At 39.5% G+C, this 27,719-nt stretch overlaps 1 protein-coding gene across 1 annotated transcript in view; it reads left to right on the top strand.

Moving 5' to 3' along the window:
• DNAH14 (dynein axonemal heavy chain 14) overlaps positions 1-27,719 on the top strand; it is a 1,015,490-nt gene that overhangs the window by 42,672 nt on the left and 945,099 nt on the right. The window contains exon 8 of the mRNA XM_088449338.1: positions 6,844-6,906. Coding sequence (XP_088305464.1) covers positions 6,844-6,906 — 63 coding nt within the window. The remainder of the gene's footprint in view (positions 1-6,843; positions 6,907-27,719) is intronic.

Genomic DNA, 27,719 nt, shown 5'->3' with positions numbered 1-27,719 from the left:
CAATAGTATAACTGTGTATAACAGGATGTTATCTGCACTTACTATCTGCATGGTGGATGCGTCTGTGTGATATAATGTACAATAGTATAACTGTGTATAACAGGATGTTATCTGCACTTACTATCTGCATGGTGGATGCGTCTGTGTGATATAATGTACAATTGTATATCTGTGTATAATAGGATGTTATCAGCACTTACTATCTGCATGGTGGAAGCGTCTGTGTGATATAATGTACAATAGTATAACTGTGTATAACAGGATTTATCTGCACTTACTATCTGCATGGTGGAAGCGTCTGTGTGATATAATGTGCAATAGTATATCTGTGTATAACAGGATGTTGTCTGCACTTACTATATGCATGGTGAATGCGTCTGTGTGATATAATGTACAATAGTATAACTGTGTATAACAGGATGTTGTCTGCACTTACTATCTGCATGGTGAATGCGTCTGTGTGATATAATGTACAATAGTATAACTGTGTATAACAGGATGTTATCTGCACTTACTATCTGCATGGTGGAAGCGTCTGTGTGATATAATATACAATAGTATATCTGTGTATAACAGGATGTTGTCTGCACTTACTATCTGCATGGTGGATGCGTCTGTGTGATATAATGTTCAATAGTGTAACTGTGTATAACAGGATGTTATTTGCACTTACTATCTGCATGGTGGATGCGTCTGTGTGATATAATGTACAATAGTATAACTGTGTATAACAGGATGTTATCTGCACTTACTATCTGCATGGTGGATGCGTCTGTGTGATATAATGTACAATAGTATATCTGTGTATAACAGGATGTTATCTGCACTTACTATCTGCATGGTGAATGCGTCTGTGTGATATAATGTACAATAGTATATCTGTGTATAACAGGATGTTATTTGCACTTACTATCTGCATGGTGGATGCGTCTGTGTGATATAATATTCAATAGTATATCTGTGTATAACAGGATGTTATCTGCACTTACTATCTGCATGGTGAATGCGTCTGTGTGATATAATGTACAATAGTATATCTGTGTATAACAGGATGTTATTTGCACTTACTATCTGCATGGTGGAAGCGTCTGTGTGATATAATGTACAATAGTATAACTGTATAACAGGATGTTATCTGCACTTACTATCTGCATGGTGGAAGCGTCTGTGTGATATAATGTACAATAGTATAACTGTGTATAACAGGATGTTATCTGCACTTACTATCTGCATGGTGTATGCGTCTGTGTGATATAATGTACAATAGTATAACTGTGTATAACAGGATGTTATCTGCACTTACTATCTGCATGGTGGATGCGTCTGTGTGATATAATGTACAATAGTATAACTGTGTATAACAGGATGTTATCTGCACTTACTATCTGCATGGTGGATGCGTCTGTGTGATATAATGTACAATTGTATATCTGTGTATAATAGGATGTTATCTGCACTTACTATCTGCATGGTGGAAGCGTCTGTGTGATATAATGTACAATAGTATAACTGTGTATAACAGGATGTTATCTGCACTTACTATCTGCATGGTGGAAGCGTCTGTGTGATATAATGTGCAATAGTATATCTGTGTATAACAGGATGTTGTCTGCACTTACTATATGCATGGTGAATGCGTCTGTGTGATATAATGTACAATAGTATAACTGTGTATAACAGGATGTTGTCTGCACTTACTATCTGCATGGTGAATGCGTCTGTGTGATATAATGTACAATAGTATAACTGTGTATAACAGGATGTTATCTGCACTTACTATCTGCATGGTGGAAGCGTCTGTGTGATATAATATACAATAGTATATCTGTGTATAACAGGATGTTGTCTGCACTTACTATCTGCATGGTGGATGCGTCTGTGTGATATAATGTTCAATAGTGTAACTGTGTATAACAGGATGTTATTTGCACTTACTATCTGCATGGTGGATGCGTCTGTGTGATATAATGTACAATAGTATAACTGTGTATAACAGGATGTTATCTGCACTTACTATCTGCATGGTGGATGCGTCTGTGTGATATAATGTACAATAGTATATCTGTGTATAACAGGATGTTATCTGCACTTACTATCTGCATGGTGAATGCGTCTGTGTGATATAATGTACAATAGTATATCTGTGTATAACAGGATGTTATTTGCACTTACTATCTGCATGGTGGATGCGTCTGTGTGATATAATATTCAATAGTATATCTGTGTATAACAGGATGTTATCTGCACTTACTATCTGCATGGTGAATGCGTCTGTGTGATATAATGTACAATAGTATATCTGTGTATAACAGGATGTTATCTGCACTTACTATCTGCATGGTGGAAGCATCTGTGTGATATAATGTACAATAGTATATCTGTGTATAACAGGATGTTATTTGCACTTACTATCTGCATGGTGAATGCGTCTGTGTGATATAATGTACAATAGTATATCTGTGTATAACAGGATGTTGTCTGCACTTACTATCTGCATGGTGAATGCGTCTGTGTGATATAATGTACAATAGTATAACTGTGTATAACAGGATGTTATCTGCACTTACTATCTGCATGGTGGAAGCGTCTGTGTGATATAATATACAATAGTATATCTGTGTATAACAGGATGTTGTCTGCACTTACTATCTGCATGGTGGATGCGTCTGTGTGATATAATGTTCAATAGTGTAACTGTGTATAACAGGATGTTATTTGCACTTACTATCTGCATGGTGGATGCGTCTGTGTGATATAATGTACAATAGTATAACTGTGTATAACAGGATGTTATCTGCACTTACTATCTGCATGGTGGATGCGTCTGTGTGATATAATGTACAATAGTATATCTGTGTATAACAGGATGTTATCTGCACTTACTATCTGCATGGTGAATGCGTCTGTGTGATATAATGTACAATAGTATATCTGTGTATAACAGGATGTTATTTGCACTTACTATCTGCATGGTGGATGCGTCTGTGTGATATAATATTCAATAGTATATCTGTGTATAACAGGATGTTATCTGCACTTACTATCTGCATGGTGAATGCGTCTGTGTGATATAATGTACAATAGTATATCTGTGTATAACAGGATGTTATTTGCACTTACTATCTGCATGGTGGAAGCGTCTGTGTGATATAATGTACAATAGTATAACTGTATAACAGGATGTTATCTGCACTTACTATCTGCATGGTGGAAGCGTCTGTGTGATATAATGTACAATAGTATAACTGTGTATAACAGGATGTTATCTGCACTTACTATCTGCATGGTGTATGCGTCTGTGTGATATAATGTACAATAGTATAACTGTGTATAACAGGATGTTATCTGCACTTACTATCTGCATGGTGGATGCGTCTGTGTGATATAATGTACAATAGTATAACTGTGTATAACAGGATGTTATCTGCACTTACTATCTGCATGGTGGATGCGTCTGTGTGATATAATGTACAATTGTATATCTGTGTATAATAGGATGTTATCTGCACTTACTATCTGCATGGTGGAAGCGTCTGTGTGATATAATGTACAATAGTATAACTGTGTATAACAGGATGTTATCTGCACTTACTATCTGCATGGTGGAAGCGTCTGTGTGATATAATGTGCAATAGTATATCTGTGTATAACAGGATGTTGTCTGCACTTACTATATGCATGGTGAATGCGTCTGTGTGATATAATGTACAATAGTATAACTGTGTATAACAGGATGTTGTCTGCACTTACTATCTGCATGGTGAATGCGTCTGTGTGATATAATGTACAATAGTATAACTGTGTATAACAGGATGTTATCTGCACTTACTATCTGCATGGTGGAAGCGTCTGTGTGATATAATATACAATAGTATATCTGTGTATAACAGGATGTTGTCTGCACTTACTATCTGCATGGTGGATGCGTCTGTGTGATATAATGTTCAATAGTGTAACTGTGTATAACAGGATGTTATTTGCACTTACTATCTGCATGGTGGATGCGTCTGTGTGATATAATGTACAATAGTATAACTGTGTATAACAGGATGTTATCTGCACTTACTATCTGCATGGTGGATGCGTCTGTGTGATATAATGTACAATAGTATATCTGTGTATAACAGGATGTTATCTGCACTTACTATCTGCATGGTGAATGCGTCTGTGTGATATAATGTACAATAGTATATCTGTGTATAACAGGATGTTATTTGCACTTACTATCTGCATGGTGGATGCGTCTGTGTGATATAATATTCAATAGTATATCTGTGTATAACAGGATGTTATCTGCACTTACTATCTGCATGGTGAATGCGTCTGTGTGATATAATGTACAATAGTATATCTGTGTATAACAGGATGTTATCTGCACTTACTATCTGCATGGTGGAAGCATCTGTGTGATATAATGTACAATAGTATATCTGTGTATAACAGGATGTTATCTGCACTTACTATCTGCATGGTGAATGCGTCTGTGTGATATAATGTACAATAGTATAACTGTGTATAACAGGATGTTGTATGCACTTACTATCTGCATGGTGAATGCGTCTGTGTGATATAATGTACAATAGTATATCTGTGTATAACAGGATGTTATTTGCACTTACTATCTGCATGGTGGATGCGTCTGTGTGATATAATGTACAATAGTATATCTGTGTATAACAGGATGTTATCTGCACTTACTATCTGCATGGTGAATGCGTCTGTGTGATATAATGTACAATAGTATATCTGTGTATAACAGGATGTTATTTGCACTTACTATCTGCATGGTGGATGCGTCTGTGTGATATAATATTCAATAGTATATCTGTGTATAACAGGATGTTATCTGCACTTACTATCTGCATGGTGAATGCGTCTGTGTGATATAATGTACAATAGTATATCTGTGTATAACAGGATGTTATCTGCACTTACTATCTGCATGGTGGAAGCATCTGTGTGATATAATGTACAATAGTATATCTGTGTATAACAGGATGTTATCTGCACTTACTATCTGCATGGTGAATGCGTCTGTGTGATATAATGTACAATAGTATAACTGTGTATAACAGGATGTTGTATGCACTTACTATCTGCATGGTGAATGCGTCTGTGTGATATAATGTACAATAGTATATCTGTGTATAACAGGATGTTATTTGCACTTACTATCTGCATGGTGGATGCGTCTGTGTGATATAATGTACGCTGCATGTGTTATTATTGCCTTGCTACAATGTAGCGCAGCCAGAAGTGATAGTAAAGGGCAGTTTGGTACAAGCTAAAAAGCCACAGTAGGTCTGTCCCTAACCGTCTTAATAGAAAAAACTAAACAAAGAAACATGTATTCCTTTGTAATTGTTGGGAAGATGTATGCCAGGGATGTAATTACTGGTTGGCCAGGCTGGCACTCGCCAGGGCCCCGGGACCACCAGTTTACATTCATAGATGCAGCCAGGTTTTTAGTTCTGTATATATTATGAAAAGGTTTTATGTCTAACTCTGCATTCTGGCCAGACCAAATTGCAATATATATAGCACCTATCCTTGTGTAGCAATGCCTCTTTCCCTATAGATTGTAAGCTTGCAAGCAGGGCCCTCTTACCTCTATGTCTGTCTGTTATTACCCTGTTTTGTTCTATCAATGTTTCCAATTGTAAAGCGCAACGGAATATGCTGCGCTATATAAGAAACTGTTAATAATATTAATAATGTCTGTAATTAAGTGGAGGGCTTTTTCTGTGCTATTGACCACCTCATCCTAAACATATATAATGCGGTGTATTGGTACATGCTCAGCACCAAAATCCAATCTTCCATATATGAGTTCTATATAATGGAAAGAGAAAATTGGATGTATGGCCATATATATATTATTATTATACTATTAAACCAATGGCTCTCGGTTTCATAGTTGTGTAAGAAAAATATAAGAAGTCATTTGCATGTCTCCGCCCACTATTTGAGTGACGAGTAAATCCCATAGATAATGTGTATACAGGTTGAGTCTCCCATATCCAAAATGCTTGGGACCAGGGGTATTTTGGATAACAGAATATTCCATATTTTGGAATATTTGCATACCATAAATGAAATATCTTGGGACTGGGACCCCAATATACACACAGAATGCATTTATGTGTTATATACACCTTATACACATAACCTGAAGGTAATTTTATACTATATTTGCCATAATTTTGTTGCTGAAACAAAGTTTGTATACAGAAATTAAATTAATTTATGTTTCATATACACCTTATACGGGTTCGGTATGAAATACCGCCGGATACATGTCCGGCGGTTCGAATCCCGATGCTGGAAGACCGGCAGTGAAGATCCCGACAGGTGAGTATTTTTACTATTCACTAACCTAACCCCCCCCATCACCTAACCCTTCCTTAGGGGTGCCTAAACCTAACCCCCCCCTTCCCCGCAGCCTAAACCTAAGTCTCCCGGGGGTGCCTAGCCTTAACCTCCCCCCAGGGGTGCCTAACCCTAACCCCCCTTCCCCTAGCCTAACCCTCCCGGGTGCCTAACCCTAAGTCCCCCCCGGGAGCCCCTAACCTAACCCACCCCCCGCGGCTGTCCGTGCTCGGTTTACCTTCGATCGGTATGCAGGGCGTCGGGCTCTCGGCATAGGTAAAATGACAGGCGTCATTTCTGATTATTTGGATATGGGAGACTCAACCTGTATTTGAGCCGGGAGCAAGTCAGTAACACTGTACATTGGAGGCTCTTATTGTACAATAAGTAGAAAAGATCATTTTATATGTCGCAATGTGATGACCCCAATACATTTTATTATTCTTATTACTATCATCATTCTTTGTCCCACAGGCTCTGGAAAGCTTTTACCGTTTGGAAAATGAACATCCGCAGATCAAAGACAGACACCAGCAGGTATGTGACAGCGAGCTGGGACCACTGATATAGAGGACTTACACGGCATTACTTTCCAGAAAGCTTTGCGTGAGTCACACCGTATCGCGGTGACTGGTTATCTCTGAACAAATAGGGACAGTGCGGCAGGTTTTTAGGTAACAGTAGTTAAGCCTAATATTCTTTAATTAACCACTTCATAACCAAAGCAGCTTTCAGGTTTGGGACGCCTATATTCCAGGTTTGGGATGCCTGTATTCCAGGTTTGGGACGCCTGTATTCCAGGTTTGGGACGCCTGTATTCCAGGTTTGGAACGCCTGTATTCCAGGTTTGGGACGCCTGTATTCCAGGTTTGGGACGCCTGTATTCCAGGTTTGGGACGCCTGTATTCCAGGTTTGGGACGCCTGTATTCCAGGTCTGGGACGCCTGTATTCCAGGTTTGGGACGCCTGTATTCCAGGTTTGGAATGCCTGTATTCCAGGTTTTGGACGCCTGTATTCCAGGTTTGGGATGCCTGTATTCCAGGTTTGGGATGCCTGTATTCCAGGTTTCTGACGCCTGTATTCCAGGTTTCTGACGCCTGTATTCCAGGTTTGGGACGCCTGTATTCCAGGTTTGGGACGCCTGTATTCCAGGTTTGGGAACACTTTTTTATCATTTTAATAAACATTTAACGTGATATAGGAGGTTAAGGATATGGATCATTAGATCGGACGCGTCTTGTTCGACAATACCGGTCACTGATGTAATAAGGACGCTGACATCAGACCAAGAGTTTGCATCGGCCAATGGGAGGAAATAGGCAGATCAAGGACGCACTTTGCCAAATAAGGATCAGGTTCATCATGAGCTGGAGGAGACGTCAGGGCCCAAATGTAATATGGTGGGAGTTTAGAAAATGTGAGAGGAAACTGTCACATTTGTAAACTCAGGCAATGTAATACAGTCACAGAACAGGAAAACTCAGCCAATGTAATACAGTAACAGAACAGGAAAACTCAGCCAATGTAATACAGTCACAGAACAGAAAAACTCAGCCAATGTAATACAGTAACAGAACATGAAAACTCAGCCAATGTAATAAAGTCACAGAGCATGAAAACTCAGCCAATGTAATAAAGTCACAGAACATGGAAACTCAGCCAATGTAATACAGTCACAGAACATGGAAACTCAGCCAATGTAATACAGTCACAGAACATGGAAACTCAGCCAATGTAATACAGTCACAGAACAGGAAACTCAGCCAATGTAATACAGTCACAGAACATGAAAACTCAGCCAATGTAATAAAGTCACAGAACATGAAAACTCAGCCAATGTAATAAAATCACAGAACATGGAAACTCAGCCAATGTAATACAGCCTCAGAACATGGAAACTCAGCCAATGTAATACAGTCACAGAACATGGAAACTCAGCCAATGTAATACTGTCACAGAACATGGAAACTCAGCCAATGTAATACTGTCACAGAACATGGAAACTCAGCCAGTGTAATACAGTCACAGAACAGGAAACTCAGCCAATGTAATACAGTCACAGAACATGGAAACTCAGCCAATGTAATACAGTCACAGAACATGGAAACTCAGCCAATGTAATACAGTCACAGAACATGGAAACTCAGCCAATGTAATACAGTCACAGAACAGGAAACTCAGCCAATGTAATACTGTCACAGAACAGGCAAACTCAGCCAATGTAATACAGTCACAGAACATGGAAACTCAGCCAATGTAATACAGTCACAGAACATGGAAACTCAGCCAATGTAATACTGTCACAGAACATGGAAACTCAGCCAATGTAATACAGTCACAGAACATGGAACTCAGCCAATGTAATAATAATGTCACAGAACATGGGAACTCAGCCAATGTAATAATGTCACAGAACATGGGAACTCAGACAATGTAATAAAGTCACAGAACATGGAAACTCAGCCAATGTAATAAAGTCACAGAACATGGAAACTCAGCCAATGTAATACAGTCACAGAGCATGTAAACTCAGCCAATGTAATACAGTCACAGAACATGTAAACTCAGCCAATGTAATACAGTCACAGAACATGGAAACAGCCAATGTAATACAGTCACAGAACAGGCAAACTCAGCCAATGTAATACAGTCACAGAACAGGCAAACTCAGCCAATGTAATACAGTCACAGAACATGTAAACTCAGCCAATGTAATACAGTCACAGAACATGGAAACTCAGCCAATGTAATACAGTCACAGAACAGGCAAACTCAGCCAATGTAATACAGTCACAGAACAGGCAAACTCAGCCAATGTAATACAGTCACAGAACATGTAAACTCAGCCAATGTAATACAGTCACAGAACATGGAAACTCAGTCAATGTAATACAGTCACAGAACATGGAACTCAGCCAATGTAATAATGTCACAGAACATGGAAACTCAGCCAATGTAATACTGTCACAGAACATGGAAACTCAGCCAATGTAATACAGTCACAGAACATGGAAACAGCCAATGTAATACAGTCACAGAACAGGCAAACTCAGCCAATGTAATAACGTCACAGAACATGGAAACTCAGCCAATGTAATACAGTCACAGAACATGGAAACTCAGCCAATGTAATACAGTCACAGAACATGGAAACTCAGCCAATGTAATAACGTCACAGAACATGGAAACTCAGCCAATGTAATACAGTCACAGAACAGGAAAACTCAGCCAATGTAATACAGTCACAGAACAGGCAAACTCAGCCAATGTAATACAGTCACAGAACATGTAAACTCAGCCAATGTAATACAGTCACAGAACATGGAAACTCAGCCAATGTAATACAGTCACAGAACAGGCAAACTCAGCCAATGTAATACAGTCACAGAACAGGCAAACTCAGCCAATGTAATACAGTCACAGAACATGGAAACTCAGCCAATGTAATACAGTCACAGAACATGGAAACTCAGCCAATGTAATACAGTCACAGAACATGGAAACTCAGTCAATGTAATACAGTCACAGAACATGGAACTCAGCCAATGTAATAATGTCACAGAACATGGAAACTCAGCCAATGTAATACTGTCACAGAACATGGAAACTCAGCCAATGTAATACTGTCACAGAACATGGAAACTCAGCCAATGTAATAAAGTCACAGAACATGGAAACTCAGCCAATGTAATACAGTCACAGAGCATGTAAACTCAGCCAATGTAATACAGTCACAGAACATGGAAACTCAGCCAATGTAATACTGTCACAGAACATGGAAACTCAGCCAATGTAATAAAGTCACAGAACATGTAAACTCAGCCAATGTAATACAGTCACAGAACATGGAAACTCAGCCAATGTAATACAGTCACAGAACATGGAAACTCAGCCAATGTAATACTGTCACAGAACATGGAAACTCAGCCAATGTAATAATGTCACAGAACATGTAAACGCAGACAATGTAATAAAGTCACAGAACATGGAAACTCAGACAATGTAATAAAGTCACAGAACATGGAAACTCAGCCAATGTAATACAGTCACAGAACAGGCAAACTCAGGCAATGTAATACAGTCACAGAACATGGAAACTCAGCCAATGTAATACAGTCACAGAACATGGAAACTCAGCCAATGCAATACAGTCACAGAACATGGAAACTCAGCCAATGTAATAAAGTCACAGAACATGGAAACTCAGCCAATGTAATACAGTAACAGAAAATGGAAACTCAGCCAATGTAATACTGTCACAGAACATGGAAACTCAGCCAATGTAATAATGTCACAGAACATGTAAACGCAGACAATGTAATAAAGTCACAGAACATGGAAACTCAGACAATGTAATAAAGTCACAGAACATGGAAACTCAGCCAATGTAATACAGTCACAGAACAGGCAAACTCAGCCAATGTAATACAGTCACAGAACATGGAAACTCAGCCAATGTAATACAGTCACAGAACATGGAAACTCAGCCAATGTAATAAAGTCACAGAACATGGAAACTCGCCCCAATGTAATAAAGTCACAGAACATGGAAACTCAGCCAATGTAATACAGTCACAGAACATGGAAACTCAGTCAATGTAATACAGTCACAGAACATGGAACTCAGCCAATGTAATAATGTCACAGAACATGTAAACTCAGCCAATGTAATACAGTCACAGAACATGGAAACTCAGCCAATGTAATACAGTCACAGAACAGGCAAACTCAGCCAATGTAATACAGTCACAGAACAGGCAAACTCAGCCAATGTAATACAGTCACAGAACATGTAAACTCAGCCAATGTAATACAGTCACAGAACATGGAAACTCAGTCAATGTAATACAGTCACAGAACATGGAACTCAGCCAATGTAATAATGTCACAGAACATGGAAACTCAGCCAATGTAATACTGTCACAGAACATGTAAACTCAGCCAATGTAATACAGTCACAGAACATGGAAACAGCCAATGTAATACAGTCACAGAACAGGCAAACTCAGCCAATGTAATAACGTCACAGAACATGGAAACTCAGCCAATGTAATACAGTCACAGAACCTGGAAACTCAGCCAATGTAATACAGTCACAGAACATGGAAACTCAGCCAATGTAATAACGTCACAGAACATGGAAACTCAGCCAATGTAATACAGTCACAGAACAGGAAAACTCAGCCAATGTAATACAGTCACAGAACAGGCAAACTCAGCCAATGTAATACAGTCACAGAACATGTAAACTCAGCCAATGTAATACAGTCACAGAACATGGAAACTCAGCCAATGTAATACAGTCACAGAACAGGCAAACTCAGCCAATGTAATACAGTCACAGAACAGGCAAACTCAGCCAATGTAATACAGTCACAGAACATGGAAACTCAGCCAATGTAATACAGTCACAGAACATGGAAACTCAGTCAATGTAATACAGTCACAGAACATGGAACTCAGCCAATGTAATAATGTCACAGAACATGGAAACTCAGCCAATGTAATACTGTCACAGAACATGGAAACTCAGCCAATGTAATACTGTCACAGAACATGGAAACTCAGCCAATGTAATAAAGTCACAGAACATGGAAACTCAGCCAATGTAATACAGTCACAGAGCATGTAAACTCAGCCAATGTAATACAGTCACAGAACATGTAAACTCAGCCAATGTAATACTGTCACAGAACATGGAAACTCAGCCAATGTAATAAAGTCACAGAACATGTAAACTCAGCCAATGTAATACAGTCACAGAACATGTAAACTCAGCCAATGTAATACAGTCACAGAACATGGAAACTCAGCCAATGTAATACTGTCACAGAACATGGAAACTCAGCCAATGTAATAATGTCACAGAACATGTAAACGCAGACAATGTAATAAAGTCACAGAACATGGAAACTCAGACAATGTAATAAAGTCACAGAACATGGAAACTCAGCCAATGTAATACAGTCACAGAACAGGCAAACTCAGGCAATGTAATACAGTCACAGAACATGGAAACTCAGCCAATGTAATACAGTCACAGAACATGGAAACTCAGCCAATGCAATACAGTCACAGAACATGGAAACTCAGCCAATGTAATAAAGTCACAGAACATGGAAACTCAGCCAATGTAATACAGTAACAGAAAATGGAAACTCAGCCAATGTAATACTGTCACAGAACATGGAAACTCAGCCAATGTAATAATGTTACAGAACATGTAAACGCAGACAATGTAATAAAGTCACAGAACATGGAAACTCAGACAATGTAATAAAGTCACAGAACATGGAAACTCAGCCAATGTAATACAGTCACAGAACAGGCAAACTCAGCCAATGTAATACAGTCACAGAACATGGAAACTCAGCCAATGTAATACAGTCACAGAACATGGAAACTCAGCCAATGTAATAAAGTCACAGAACATGGAAACTCGCCCCAATGTAATAAAGTCACAGAACATGGAAACTTGCACAATGTAATACAGTCACAGAACATGGAAACTCGCCCAATGTAATAAAGTCACAGAACATGGAACTATGTAATAAAGTCACAGAACATGGAAACTCAACCAATGTAATACAGTCACAGAACATGGAAACTCAGGCAATGTAATACAGTAACAGAACATGGAAACTCAACCAATGTAATAAAGTCACAGAACATGGAAACTCAGCCAATGAAATACAGTCACAGAACAGGAAAACTCAACCAATGTAATACAGTCACAGAACCTAGAAACTCGCCCCAATGTAATAAAGTCAAAGAACATGGAAACTCAGGCAATGTAATACAGTCACAGAACATGGAAACTCAGCCAATGTAATAAAGTCACAGAACATGGAAACTCAGCCAATGTAATACAGTCACAGAACAGGCAAACTCAGCCAATGTAATACAGTCAAAGAACATGGAAACTCAGCTAATGTAATACAGTCACAGAACATGGAAACTCAGCCAATGTAATACAGTCACAGAACATGGAAACTCAGCCAATGTAATAAAGTCACAGAACATGGAAACTCAACCAATGTAATAAAGTCACAGAACATGGAAACTCAGCCAATGTAATACAGTAACAGAACATGGAAACTCAACCAATGTAATAAAGTCACAGAACATGGACACTCAGCCAATGTAATAATGTCACAGAACAGGCAAACTCAACCAATGTAATAAAGTCACAGAACATGGAAACTCAACCAATGTAATAAAGTCACAGAACATGGAAACTCAGCCAATGTAATACAGTCACAGAACAGGCAAACTCAGCCAATGTAATACAGTCACAGAACATGGAAACTCAGCCAATGTAATAAAGTCACAGAACATGGAAACTCAGCCAATGTAATACAGTCACAGAACAGGAAAACTCAACCAATGTAATACAGTCACAGAACCTAGAAACTCGCCCCAATGTAATAAAGTCAAAGAACATGGAAACTCAGGCAATGTAATACAGTCACAGAACATGGAAACTCAGCCAATGTAATAAAGTCACAGAACATGGAAACTCAGCCAATGTAATACAGTCACAGAGCATGTAAACTCAGCCAATGTAATACAGTCACAGAACAGGCAAACTCAGCCAATGTAATACAGTCACAGAACATGGAAACTCAGCCAATGTAATAATGTCACAGAGCATGGAAACTCAGCCAATGTAATAATGTCACAGAACATGGAAACTCAGCCAATGTAATACAGTCACAGAACATGGAAACTCAGCCAATGTAATACAGTCACAGAACATGTAAACTCAGCCAATGTAATACAGTCACAGAACATGGAAACTCAGCCAATGTAATACAGTCACAGAACAGGCAAACTCAGCCAATGTAATACAGTCACAGAACAGGCAAACTCAGCCAATGTAATACAGTCACAGAACATGGAAACTCAGCCAATGTAATACAGTCACAGAACATGTAAACTCAGCCAATGTAATACAGTCACAGAACATGGAAACTCAGTCAATGTAATACAGTCACAGAACAGGAAAACTCAACCAATGTAATACAGTCACAGAACCTAGAAACTCGCCCCAATGTAATAAAGTCAAAGAACATGGAAATTCAGGCAATGTAATACAGTCACAGAACATGGAAACTCAGCCAATGTAATAAAGTCACAGAACATGGAAACTCAGCCAATGTAATACAGTCACAGAACAGGCAAACTCAGCCAATGTAATACAGTCAAAGAACATGGAAACTCAGCTAATGTAATACAGTCACAGAACATGGAAACTCAGCCAATGTAATACAGTCACAGAACATGGAAACTCAGCCAATGTAATAAAGTCACAGAACATGGAAACTCAACCAATGTAATAAAGTCACAGAACATGGAAACTCAGCCAATGTAATACAGTAACAGAACATGGAAACTCAACCAATGTAATAAAGTCACAGAACATGGACACTCAGCCAATGTAATAATGTCACAGAACAGGCAAACTCAACCAATGTAATAAAGTCACAGAACATGGAAACTCAACCAATGTAATAAAGTCACAGAACATGGAAACTCAGCCAATGTAATACAGTCACAGAACAGGCAAACTCAGCCAATGTAATACAGTCACAGAACATGGAAACTCAGCCAATGTAATAAAGTCACAGAACATGGAAACTCAGCCAATGTAATACAGTCACAGAACAGGAAAACTCAACCAATGTAATACAGTCACAGAATCTAGAAACTCGCCCCAATGTAATAAAGTCAAAGAACATGGAAACTCAGGCAATGTAATACAGTCACAGAACATGGAAACTCAGCCAATGTAATAAAGTCACAGAACATGGAAACTCAGCCAATATAATACAGTCACAGAGCATGTAAACTCAGCCAATGTAATACAGTCACAGAACAGGCAAACTCAGCCAATGTAATACAGTCACAGAACATGGAAACTCAGCCAATGTAATAATGTCACAGAGCATGGAAACTCAGCCAATGTAATAATGTCACAGAACATGGAAACTCAGCCAATGTAATAAAGTCACAGAACATGGAAACTCAGCCAATGTAATACAGTCACAGAACATGGAAACTCAGCCAATGTAATAATGTCACAGAGCATGGAAACTCAGCCAATGTAATACAGTCACAGAACAGGAAAACTCGCCCAATGTAATACAGTCACAGAACATGGAAACTCAGCCAATGTAATACAGTCACAGCACATGGAAACTCAGCCAATGTAATACAGTCACAGAACAGGAAAACTCAGCCAATGTAATACACTCACAGAAAATGGAAACTCAGCCAATGTAATAAAGTCACAGAACATGGAAAATCAGCCAATGTAATACACTCACAGAACATGGAAACTCAGCCAGTGTAATACAGTCACAGAACAGGCAAACTCAGCCAGTGTAATAATAATGTCACAGAGCATGGAAAGTCGCCCAATGTAATACAGTCACAGAACAGGCAAACTCAGCCAATGTAATACAGTCACAGAACAGGAAAACTCAGCCAGTGTAATACAGTCACAGAACATGGAAACTCAGCCAGTGTAATAATAATGTCACAGAGCATGGAAAGTCGCCCAATGTAATACAGTCACAGAACAGGCAAACTCAGCCAATGTAATACAGTCACAGAACAGGAAAACTCAGCCAGTGTAATACAGTCACAGAACATGGAAACTCAGCCAGTGTAATAATAATGTCACAGAGCATGGAAAGTCGCCCAATATAATACAGTCACAGAACATGGAAACTCAGCCAATGTAATACAGTCACAGAACAGGAAAACTCAGCCAATGTAATACACTCACAGAACATGGAAACTCAGCCAGTGTAATACAGTCACAGAACATGGAAACTCAGCCAGTGTAATAATAATGTCACAGAGCATGGAAAGTCGCCCAATGTAATACAGTCACAGAACAGGCAAACTCAGCCAATGTAATACAGTCACAGAACAGGAAAACTCAGCCAGTGTAATACAGTCACAGAACATGGAAACTCAGCCAGTGTAATAATAATGTCACAGAGCATGGAAAGTCGCCCAATATAATACAGTCACAGAACATGGAAACTCAGCCAATGTAATACAGTCACAGAACAGGAAAACTCAGCCAATGTAATACACTCACAGAACATGGAAACTCAGCCAATGTAATACTGTCACAGAACAGGAAAACTCAGCCAATGTAATACAGTCACAGAACAGGCAAACTCAGCCAATGTAATACAGTCACAGAACATGGAAACTCAGCCAGTGTAATAATAATGTCACAGAGCATGGAAAGTCGCCCAATGTAATACAGTCACAGAACAGGCAAACTCAGCCAATGTAATACAGTCATAGAACATGGAAACTCAGCCAATGTAATACAATCACAGAACATGGAAACTCAGCCAATGTAATACAGTCACAGAACATGGAAACTCAGCCAATGTAATAAAGTCACAGAACAGGAAAACTCAGCCAATGTAATACAGTCACAGAACATGGAAACTCTGCCAATGTAATACAGTCACAGAACATGGAAACTCAGCCAATGTAATAAAGTCACAGAACATGGAAACTCAGCCAATGTAATAAAGTCACAGAACATGGAAACTCAGCCAATGTAATACAGTCACAGAACATGGAAACTCAGCCAATGTAATAAAGTCACAGAACAGGGAAACTCAGCCAATGTAATAATGTCACAGAGCATGGAAACTCAGCCAATGTAATACTGTCACAGAACAGGAAAACTCAGCCAATGTAATACAGTCACAGAACAGGCAAACTCAGCCAATGTAATAAAGTCACAGAACAGGGAAACTCAGCCAATGTAATACAGTCACAGAACAGGGAAACTCAGCCAATGTAATACAGTCACAGAACATGGAATCTCAGCCAATGTAATACAGTCACAGAACATGGAAACTCAGCCAATGTAATAAAGTCACAGAACATGGAAACTCAGCCAATGTAATACAGTCACAGAACATGGAAACTCAGCCAATGTAATACAGTCACAGAACATGGAAACTCAGCCAATGTAATACAGTCACAGAACATGGAAACTCAGCCAATGTAATAAAGTCACAGAACAGGGAAACTCAGCCAATGTAATAATGTCACAGAGCATGGAAACTCAGCCAATGTAATACTGTCACAGAACAGGAAAACTCAGCCAATGTAATACAGTCACAGAACAGGCAAACTCAGCCAATGTAATAAAGTCACAGAACAGGGAAACTCAGCCAATGTAATACAGTCACAGAACAGGGAAACTCAGCCAATGTAATAAAGTCACAGAACAGGGAAACTCAGCCAATGTAATAATGTCACAGAGCATGGAAACTCAGCCAATGTAATACTGTCACAGAACAGGAAAACTCAGCCAATGTAATACAGTCACAGAACAGGCAAACTCAGCCAATGTAATAAAGTCACAGAACAGGGAAACTCAGCCAATGTAATACAGTCACAGAACAGGGAAACTCAGCCAATGTAATACAGTCACAGAACATGGAAACTCAGCCAATGTAATACAGTCACAGAACATGGAAACTCAGCCAATGTAATAAAGTCACAGAACATGGAAACTCAGCCAATGTAATACAGTCACAGAACATGGAAACTCAGCCAATGTAATACAGTCACAGAACATGGAAACTCAGCCAATGTAATACAGTCACAGAACATGGAAACTCAGCCAATGTAATAAAGTCACAGAACAGGGAAACTCAGCCAATGTAATAATGTCACAGAGCATGGAAACTCAGCCAATGTAATACTGTCACAGAACAGGAAAACTCAGCCAATGTAATACAGTCACAGAACAGGCAAACTCAGCCAATGTAATAAAGTCACAGAACAGGGAAACTCAGCCAATGTAATACAGTCACAGAACAGGGAAACTCAGCCAATGTAATACAGTCACAGAACATGGAAACTCAGCCAATGTAATACAGTCACAGAACATGGAAACTCAGCCAATGTAATAAAGTCACAGAACAGGGAAACTCAGCCAATGTAATACAGTCACAGAACAGGGAAACTCAGCCAATGTAATACTGTCACAGAACAGGAAACTCAGCCAATGTAATACTGTCACAGAACAGGAAAACTCAGCCAATGTAATACAGTCACAGAACAGGCAAACTCAGCCAATGTAATACAGTCACAGAACAGGGAAACAGCCAATGTAATACAGTCACAGAACATGGAAACTCAGCCAATGTAATACAGTCACAGAACATGGAAACTCAGCCAATGTAATAAAGTCACAGAACATGGAAACTCAGCCAATGTAATACAGTCACAGAACAGGAAACTCAGCCAATGTAATACAGTCACAGAACATGGAAACTCAGCCAATGTAATAATGTCACAGAGCATGGAAACTCAGCCAATGTAATACTGTCACAGAACAGGAAAACTCAGCCAATGTAATACAGTCACAGAACAGGCAAACTCAGCCAATGTAATAAAGTCACAGAACAGGGAAACTCAGCCAATGTAATAAAGTCACAGAACAGGGAAACTCAGCCAATGTAATACAGTCACAGAACAGGAAAACTCGCCCAATGTAATACAGTCACAGAACATGGAAACTCAGCCAATGTAATACAGTCACAGCACATGGAAACTCAGCCAATGTAATACAGTCACAGAACAGGAAAACTCAGCCAATGTAATACACTCACAGAACATGGAAACTCAGCCAATGTAATAAAGTCACAGAACATGGAAAATCAGCCAATGTAATACACTCACAGAACATGGAAACTCAGCCAGTGTAATACAGTCACAGAACAGGCAAACTCAGCCAATGTAATACAGTCACAGAACAGGAAAACTCAGCCAGTGTAATACAGTCACAGAACATGGAAACTCAGCCAGTGTAATAATAATGTCACAGAGCATGGAAAGTCGCCCAATGTAATACAGTCACAGAACAGGCAAACTCAGCCAATGTAATACAGTCACAGAACAGGAAAACTCAGCCAGTGTAATACAGTCACAGAACATGGAAACTCAGCCAGTGTAATAATAATGTCACAGAGCATGGAAAGTCGCCCAATATAATACACTCACAGAACATGGAAACTCAGCCAGTGTAATAAAGTCACAGAACAGGGAAACTCAGCCAATGTAATACAGTCACAGAACAGGGAAACTCAGCCAATGTAATACAGTCACAGAACATGGAAACTCAGCCAATGTAATACAGTCACAGAACATGGAAACTCAGCCAATGTAATAAAGTCACAGAACATGGAAACTCAGCCAATGTAATACAGTCACAGAACATGGAAACTCAGCCAATGTAATACAGTCACAGAACATGGAAACTCAGCCAATGTAATACAGTCACAGAACATGGAAACTCAGCCAATGTAATAAAGTCACAGAACAGGGAAACTCAGCCAATGTAATAATGTCACAGAGCATGGAAACTCAGCCAATGTAATACTGTCACAGAACAGGAAAACTCAGCCAATGTAATACAGTCACAGAACAGGCAAACTCAGCCAATGTAATAAAGTCACAGAACAGGGAAACTCAGCCAATGTAATACAGTCACAGAACAGGAAAACTCAGCCAATGTAATACAGTCACAGAACATGGAAACTCAGCCAATGTAATACAGTCACAGAACATGGAAACTCAGCCAATGTAATAAAGTCACAGAACAGGGAAACTCAGCCAATGTAATACAGTCACAGAACAGGGAAACTCAGCCAATGTAATACTGTCACAGAACAGGAAACTCAGCCAATGTAATACTGTCACAGAACAGGAAAACTCAGCCAATGTAATACAGTCACAGAACAGGCAAACTCAGCCAATGTAATACTGTCACAGAACAGGGAAACTCAGCCAATGTAATACAGTCACAGAACATGGAAACTCAGCCAATGTAATACAGTCACAGAACATGGAAACTCAGCCAATGTAATAAAGTCACAGAACATGGAAACTCAGCCAATGTAATACAGTCACAGAACAGGAAACTCAGCCAATGTAATACAGTCACAGAACATGGAAACTCAGCCAATGTAATAATGTCACAGAGCATGGAAACTCAGCCAATGTAATACTGTCACAGAACAGGAAAACTCAGCCAATGTAATACAGTCACAGAACAGGCAAACTCAGCCAATGTAATAAAGTCACAGAACAGGGAAACTCAGCCAATGTAATAAAGTCACAGAACAGGGAAACTCAGCCAATGTAATACAGTCACAGAACAGGAAAACTCGCCCAATGTAATACAGTCACAGAACATGGAAACTCAGCCAATGTAATACAGTCACAGCACATGGAAACTCAGCCAATGTAATACAGTCACAGAACAGGAAAACTCAGCCAATGTAATACACTCACAGAACATGGAAACTCAGCCAATGTAATAAAGTCACAGAACATGGAAAATCAGCCAATGTAATACACTCACAAAACATGGAAACTCAGCCAGTGTAATACAGTCACAGAACAGGCAAACTCAGCCAATGTAATACAGTCACAGAACAGGAAAACTCAGCCAGTGTAATACAGTCACAGAACATGGAAACTCAGCCAGTGTAATAATAATGTCACAGAGCATGGAAAGTCGCCCAATGTAATACAGTCACAGAACAGGCAAACTCAGCCAATGTAATACAGTCACAGAACAGGAAAACTCAGCCAGTGTAATACAGTCACAGAACATGGAAACTCAGCCAGTGTAATAATAATGTCACAGAGCATGGAAAGTCGCCCAATATAATACAGTCACAGAACATGGAAACTCAGCCAATGTAATACAGTCACAGAACAGGAAAACTCAGCCAATGTAATACACTCACAGAACATGGAAACTCAGCCAGTGTAATACAGTCACAGAACATGGAAACTCAGCCAGTGTAATAATAATGTCACAGAGCATGGAAAGTCGCCCAATGTAATACAGTCACAGAACAGGCAAACTCAGCCAATGTAATACAGTCACAGAACAGGAAAACTCAGCCAGTGTAATACAGTCACAGAACATGGAAACTCAGCCAGTGTAATAATAATGTCACAGAGCATGGAAAGTCGCCCAATATAATACAGTCACAGAACATGGAAACTCAGCCAATGTAATACAGTCACAGAACAGGAAAACTCAGCCAATGTAATACACTCACAGAACATGGAAACTCAGCCAATGTAATACTGTCACAGAACAGGAAAACTCAGCCAATGTAATACAGTCACAGAACAGGCAAACTCAGCCAATGTAATACAGTCACAGAACATGGAAACTCAGCCAGTGTAATAATAATGTCACAGAGCATGGAAAGTCGCCCAATGTAATACAGTCACAGAACAGGCAAACTCAGCCAATGTAATACAGTCATAGAACATGGAAACTCAGCCAATGTAATACAATCACAGAACATGGAAACTCAGCCAATGTAATACAGTCACAGAACATGGAAACTCAGCCAATGTAATAAAGTCACAGAACAGGAAAACTCAGCCAATGTAATACAGTCACAGAACATGGAAACTCTGCCAATGTAATACAGTCACAGAACATGGAAACTCAGCCAATGTAATAAAGTCACAGAACATGGAAACTCAGCCAATGTAATAAAGTCACAGAACATGGAAACTCAGCCAATGTAATACAGTCACAGAACATGGAAACTCAGCCAATGTAATAAAGTCACAGAACAGAGAAACTCAGCCAATGTAATAATGTCACAGAGCATGGAAACTCAGCCAATGTAATACTGTCACAGAACAGGAAAACTCAGCCAATGTAATACAGTCACAGAACAGGCAAACTCAGCCAATGTAATAAAGTCACAGAACAGGGAAACTCAGCCAATGTAATACAGTCACAGAACAGGGAAACTCAGCCAATGTAATACAGTCACAGAACATGGAAACTCAGCCAATGTAATACAGTCACAGAACATGGAAACTCAGCCAATGTAATACAGTCACAGAACATGGAAACTCAGCCAATGTAATAAAGTCACAGAACAGGGAAACTCAGCCAATGTAATAATGTCACAGAGCATGGAAACTCAGCCAATGTAATACTGTCACAGAACAGGAAAACTCAGCCAATGTAATACAGTCACAGAACAGGCAAACTCAGCCAATGTAATAAAGTCACAGAACAGGCAAACTCAGCCAATGTAATAAAGTCACAGAACAGGGAAACTCAGCCAATGTAATACAGTCACAGAACAGGGAAACTCAGCCAATGTAATACAGTCACAGAACATGGAAACTCAGCCAATGTAATACAGTCACAGCACATGGAAACTCAGCCAATGTAATACAGTCACAGAACAGGAAAACTCAGCCAATGTAATACACTCACAGAACATGGAAACTCAGCCAGTGTAATACAGTCACAGAACAGGCAAACTCAGCCAGTGTAATAATAATGTCACAGAGCATGGAAAGTCGCCCAATGTAATACAGTCACAGAACAGGCAAACTCAGCCAATGTAATACAGTCACAGAACATGGAAACTCAGCCAATGTAATACTGTCACAGAACAGGAAAACTCAGCCAATGTAATACAGTCACAGAACAGGCAAACTCAGCCAATGTAATACAGTCACAGAACAGGGAAACTCAGCCAATGTAATACAGTCACAGAACATGGAAACTCAGCCAATGTAATACAGTCACAGAACATGGAAACTCAGCCAATGTAATAAAGTCACAGAACATGGAAACTCAGCCAATGTAATACAGTCACAGAACAGGAAACTCAGCCAATGTAATACAGTCACAGAACATGGAAACTCAGCCAATGTAATAAAGTCACAGAACATGGAAACTCAGCCAATGTAATACAGTCACAGAACATGGAAACTCAGCCAATGTAATACAGTCACAGAACAGGCAATCTCAGCCAATGTAATAAAGTCACAGAACAGGGAAACTCAGCCAATGTAATACAGTCACAGAACAGGGAAACTCAGCCAATGTAATACAGTCACAGAACATGGAAACTCAGCCAATGTAATACAGTCACAGAACATGGAAACTCAGCCAATGTAATAAAGTCACAGAACAGGGAAACTCAGCCAATGTAATACAGTCACAGAACAGGGAAACTCAGCCAATGTAATACAGTCACAGAACATGGAAACTCAGCCAATGTAATACTGTCACAGAACAGGAAAACTCAGCCAATGTAATACAGTCACAGAACAGGGAAACTCAGCCAATGTAATACAGTCACAGAACATGGAAACTCAGCCAATGTAATACAGTCACAGAACATGGAAACTCAGCCAATGTAATAAAGTCACAGAACATGGAAACTCAGCCAATGTAATACAGTCACAGAACATGGAAACTCAGCCAATGTAATACAGTCACAGAACAGGAAAACTCAGCCAATGTAATACAGTCACAGAACATGTAAACTCAGCCAATGTAATACAGTCACAGAACAGGAAAACTCAGCCAATGTAATACAGTCACAGAACAGGAAAACTCAGCCAATGTAATACAGTCACAGAACATGGAAACTCAGCCAATGTAATACTGTCACAGAACATGGAAACTCAGCCAATGTAATACAGTCACAGAACATGGAAACTCAGCCAATGTATTACAGTCACAGAACAGGCAAACTCAGCCAATGTAATAGAGTCACAGAACAGGGAAACTCAGCCAATGTAATACAGTCACAGAACAGGAAAACTCAGCCAATGTAATACAGTCACAGAACAGGAAAACTCAGCCAATGTAATACAGTCACAGAACAGGAAAACTCAGCCAATGTAATACAGTCACAGAACAGGCAAACTCAGCCAATGTAATAAAGTCACAGAACAGGCAAACTCAGCCAATGTAATACAGTCACAGAACATGGAAACTCAGCCAATGTAATACAGTCACAGAACATGGAAACTCAGCCAATGTAATACAGTCACAGAACATGGAAACTCAGCCAATGTAATACAGTCACAGAACATGGAAACTCAGCCAATGTAATACAGTCACAGAACATGGAAACTCAGCCAATGTAATACAGTCACAGAACAGGGAAACTCAGCCAATGTAATAAAGTCACAGAACATGGAGACTCAGCCAATGTAATACAGTCACAGAACATGGAAACTCAGCCAATGTAATACAGTCACAGAACATGGAAACTCAGCCAATGTAATACAGTCACAGAACATGGAAACTCAGCCAATGTAATAGAGTCACAGAACATGGAAACTCAGGCAATGTAATAAAGTCACAGAACATGGAGACTCAGCCAATGTAATAGAGTCACAGAACATGGAAACTCAGGCAATGTAATAAAGTCACAGAACATGGAAACTCAGCCAATGTAATACAGTCACAGAACATGGAAACTCAGCCAATGTAATAGAGTCACAGAACATGGAAACTCAGCCAATGTAATAAAGTCACAGAACATGGAGACTCAGCCAATGTAATACAGTCACAGAACATGGAAACTCAGCCAATGTAATACAGTCACAGAACATGGAAACTCAGCCAATGTAATACAGTCACAGAACATGGAAACTCAGGCAATGTAATACAGTCACAGAACATGGAAACTCAGCCAATGTAATACTGTCACAGAACATGGAAACTCAGGCAATGTAATAAAGTCACAGAACATGGAAACTCAGCCAATGTAATACAGTCACAGAACATGGAAACTCAGCCAATGTAATACAGTCACAGAACATGGAAACTCAGCCAATGTAATACAGTCACAGAACATGGAAACTCAGCCAATGTAATACAGTCACAGAACATGGAAACTCAGCCAATGTAATACAGTCACAGAACATGGAAACTCAGCCAATGTAATACAGTCACAGAACATGGAAACTCAGCCAATGTAATACAGTCACAGAACATGGAAACTCAGCCAATGTAATAAAGTCACAGAACATGGAGACTCAGCCAATGTAATACAGTCACAGAACATGGAAACTCAGCCAATGTAATACAGTCACAGAACATGGAGACTCAGCCAATGTAATACAGTCACAGAACATGGAAACTCAGCCAATGTAATAGAGTCACAGAACATGGAAACTCAGGCAATGTAATAAAGTCACAGAACATGGAGACTCAGCCAATGTAATACAGTCACAGAACAGGCAAACTCAGCCAATGTAATACAGTCACAGAACATGGAAACTCAGCCAATGTAATACAGTCACAGAACATGGAAACTCAGCCAATGTAATACAGTCACAGAACATGGAAACTCAGCCAATGTAATACAGTCACAGAACATGGAAACTCAGCCAATGTAATACAGTCACAGAACATGGAAACTCAGCCAATGTAATACAGTCACAGAACATGGAAACTCAGCCAATGTAATACAGTCACAGAACAGGAAAACTCAGCCAATGTAATACAGTCACAGAACAGGCAAACTCAGCCAATGTAATACAGTCACAGAACATGGAAACTCAGCCAATGTAATACAGTCACAGAACATGGAAACTCAGCCAATGTAATAATGTCACAGAACATGTAAACTCAGCCAATGTAATACAGTCACAGAACATGGAAACTCAGCCAATGTAATAAAGTCACAGAACATGGAGACTCAGCCAATGTAATACAGTCACAGAACAGGCAAACTCAGCCAATGTAATACAGTCACAGAACATGGAAACTCAGCCAATGTAATACAGTCACAGAACATGGAAACTCAGCCAATGTAATAGAGTCACAGAACATGGAAACTCAGCCAATGTAATAAAGTCACAGAACATGGAGACTCAGCCAATGTAATACAGTCACAGAACATGGAGACTCAGCCAATGTAATACAGTCACAGAACATGGAAACTCAGCCAATGTAATACAGTCACAGAACATGGAAACTCAGCCAATGTAATAGAGTCACAGAATATGGAAACTCAGGCAATGTAATACTGTCACAGAACATGGAAACTCAGCCAATGTAATACTGTCACAGAACATGGAAACTCAGGCAATGTAATAAAGTCACAGAACATGGAAACTCAGCCAATGTAATACAGTCACAGAACATGGAAACTCAGCCAATGTAATACAGTCACAGAACATGGAAACTCAGCCAATGTAATACAGTCACAGAACATGGAAACTCAGCCAATGTAATACAGTCACAGAACATGGAAATTCAGCCAATGTAATACAGTCACAGAACATGGAAACTCAGCCAATGTAATAAAGTCACAGAACATGGAGACTCAGCCAATGTAATACAGTCACAGAACATGGAAACTCAGCCAATGTAATACAGTCACAGAACATGGAAACTCAGCCAATGTAATACAGTCACAGAACATGGAAACTCAGCCAATGTAATAGAGTCACAGAACATGGAAACTCAGGCAATGTAATAAAGTCACAGAACATGGAGACTCAGCCAATGTAATACAGTCACAGAACAGGCAAACTCAGCCAATGTAATACAGTCACAGAACATGGAAACTCAGCCAATGTAATACAGTCACAGAACATGGAAACTCAGCCAATGTAATAAAGTCACAGAACATGGAAACTCAGCCAATGTAATACAGTCACAGAACATGGAAACTCAGCCAATGTAATACAGTCACAGAACATGGAAACTCAGCCAATGTAATACAGTCACAGAACATGGAAACTCAGCCAATGTAATACAGTCACAGAACATGGAAACTCAGCCAATGTAATAGAGTCACAGAACATGGAAACTCAGGCAATGTAATACTGTCACAGAACATGGAAACTCAGCCAATGTAATACAGTCACAGAACATGGAAACTCAGCCAATGTAATACAGTCACAGAACAGGCAAACTCAGCCAATGTAATACAGTCACAGAACAGGAAACTCAGCCAGTGTAATACAGTCACAGAACAGGCAAACTCAGCCAATGTAATACTGTCACAGAACATGGAAACTCAGGCAATGTAATAAAGTCACAGAACATGGAGACTCAGCCAATGTAATACTGTCACAGAACATGGAAACTCAGCCAATGTAATACAGTCACAGAACAGGGAAACTCAGCCAATGTAATAAAGTCACAGGACAGCAAAACTCAGCCAATGTAATACAGTCACAGAACATGGAAACTCTGCCAATGTAATACAGTCACAGAACATGGAAACTCAGCCAATGTAATACAGTCACAGAACAGGGAAACTCAGCCAATGTAATACAGTCACAGAACAGGGAAACTCAGCCAATGTAATACAGTCACAGAACAGGAAAACTCAGCCAATGTAATAATGTCACAGAACATGGAAACTCAGCCAATGTAATACAGTCACAGAACAGGCAAACTCAGCCAATGTAATACAGTCACAGAACATGGAAACTCTGCCAATGTAATACAGTCACAGAACATGGAAACTCA

This window comes from Taudactylus pleione, unplaced genomic scaffold (assembly GCF_031769625.1).
Source record: "Taudactylus pleione unplaced genomic scaffold, aTauple2 ptg000483l, whole genome shotgun sequence".
Taxonomy (NCBI): Eukaryota; Metazoa; Chordata; class Amphibia; order Anura; family Myobatrachidae; genus Taudactylus; species Taudactylus pleione.
Note: the sequence above shows the minus strand (reverse complement) of the source record. Positions and strands in the feature narration are given on the sequence as shown.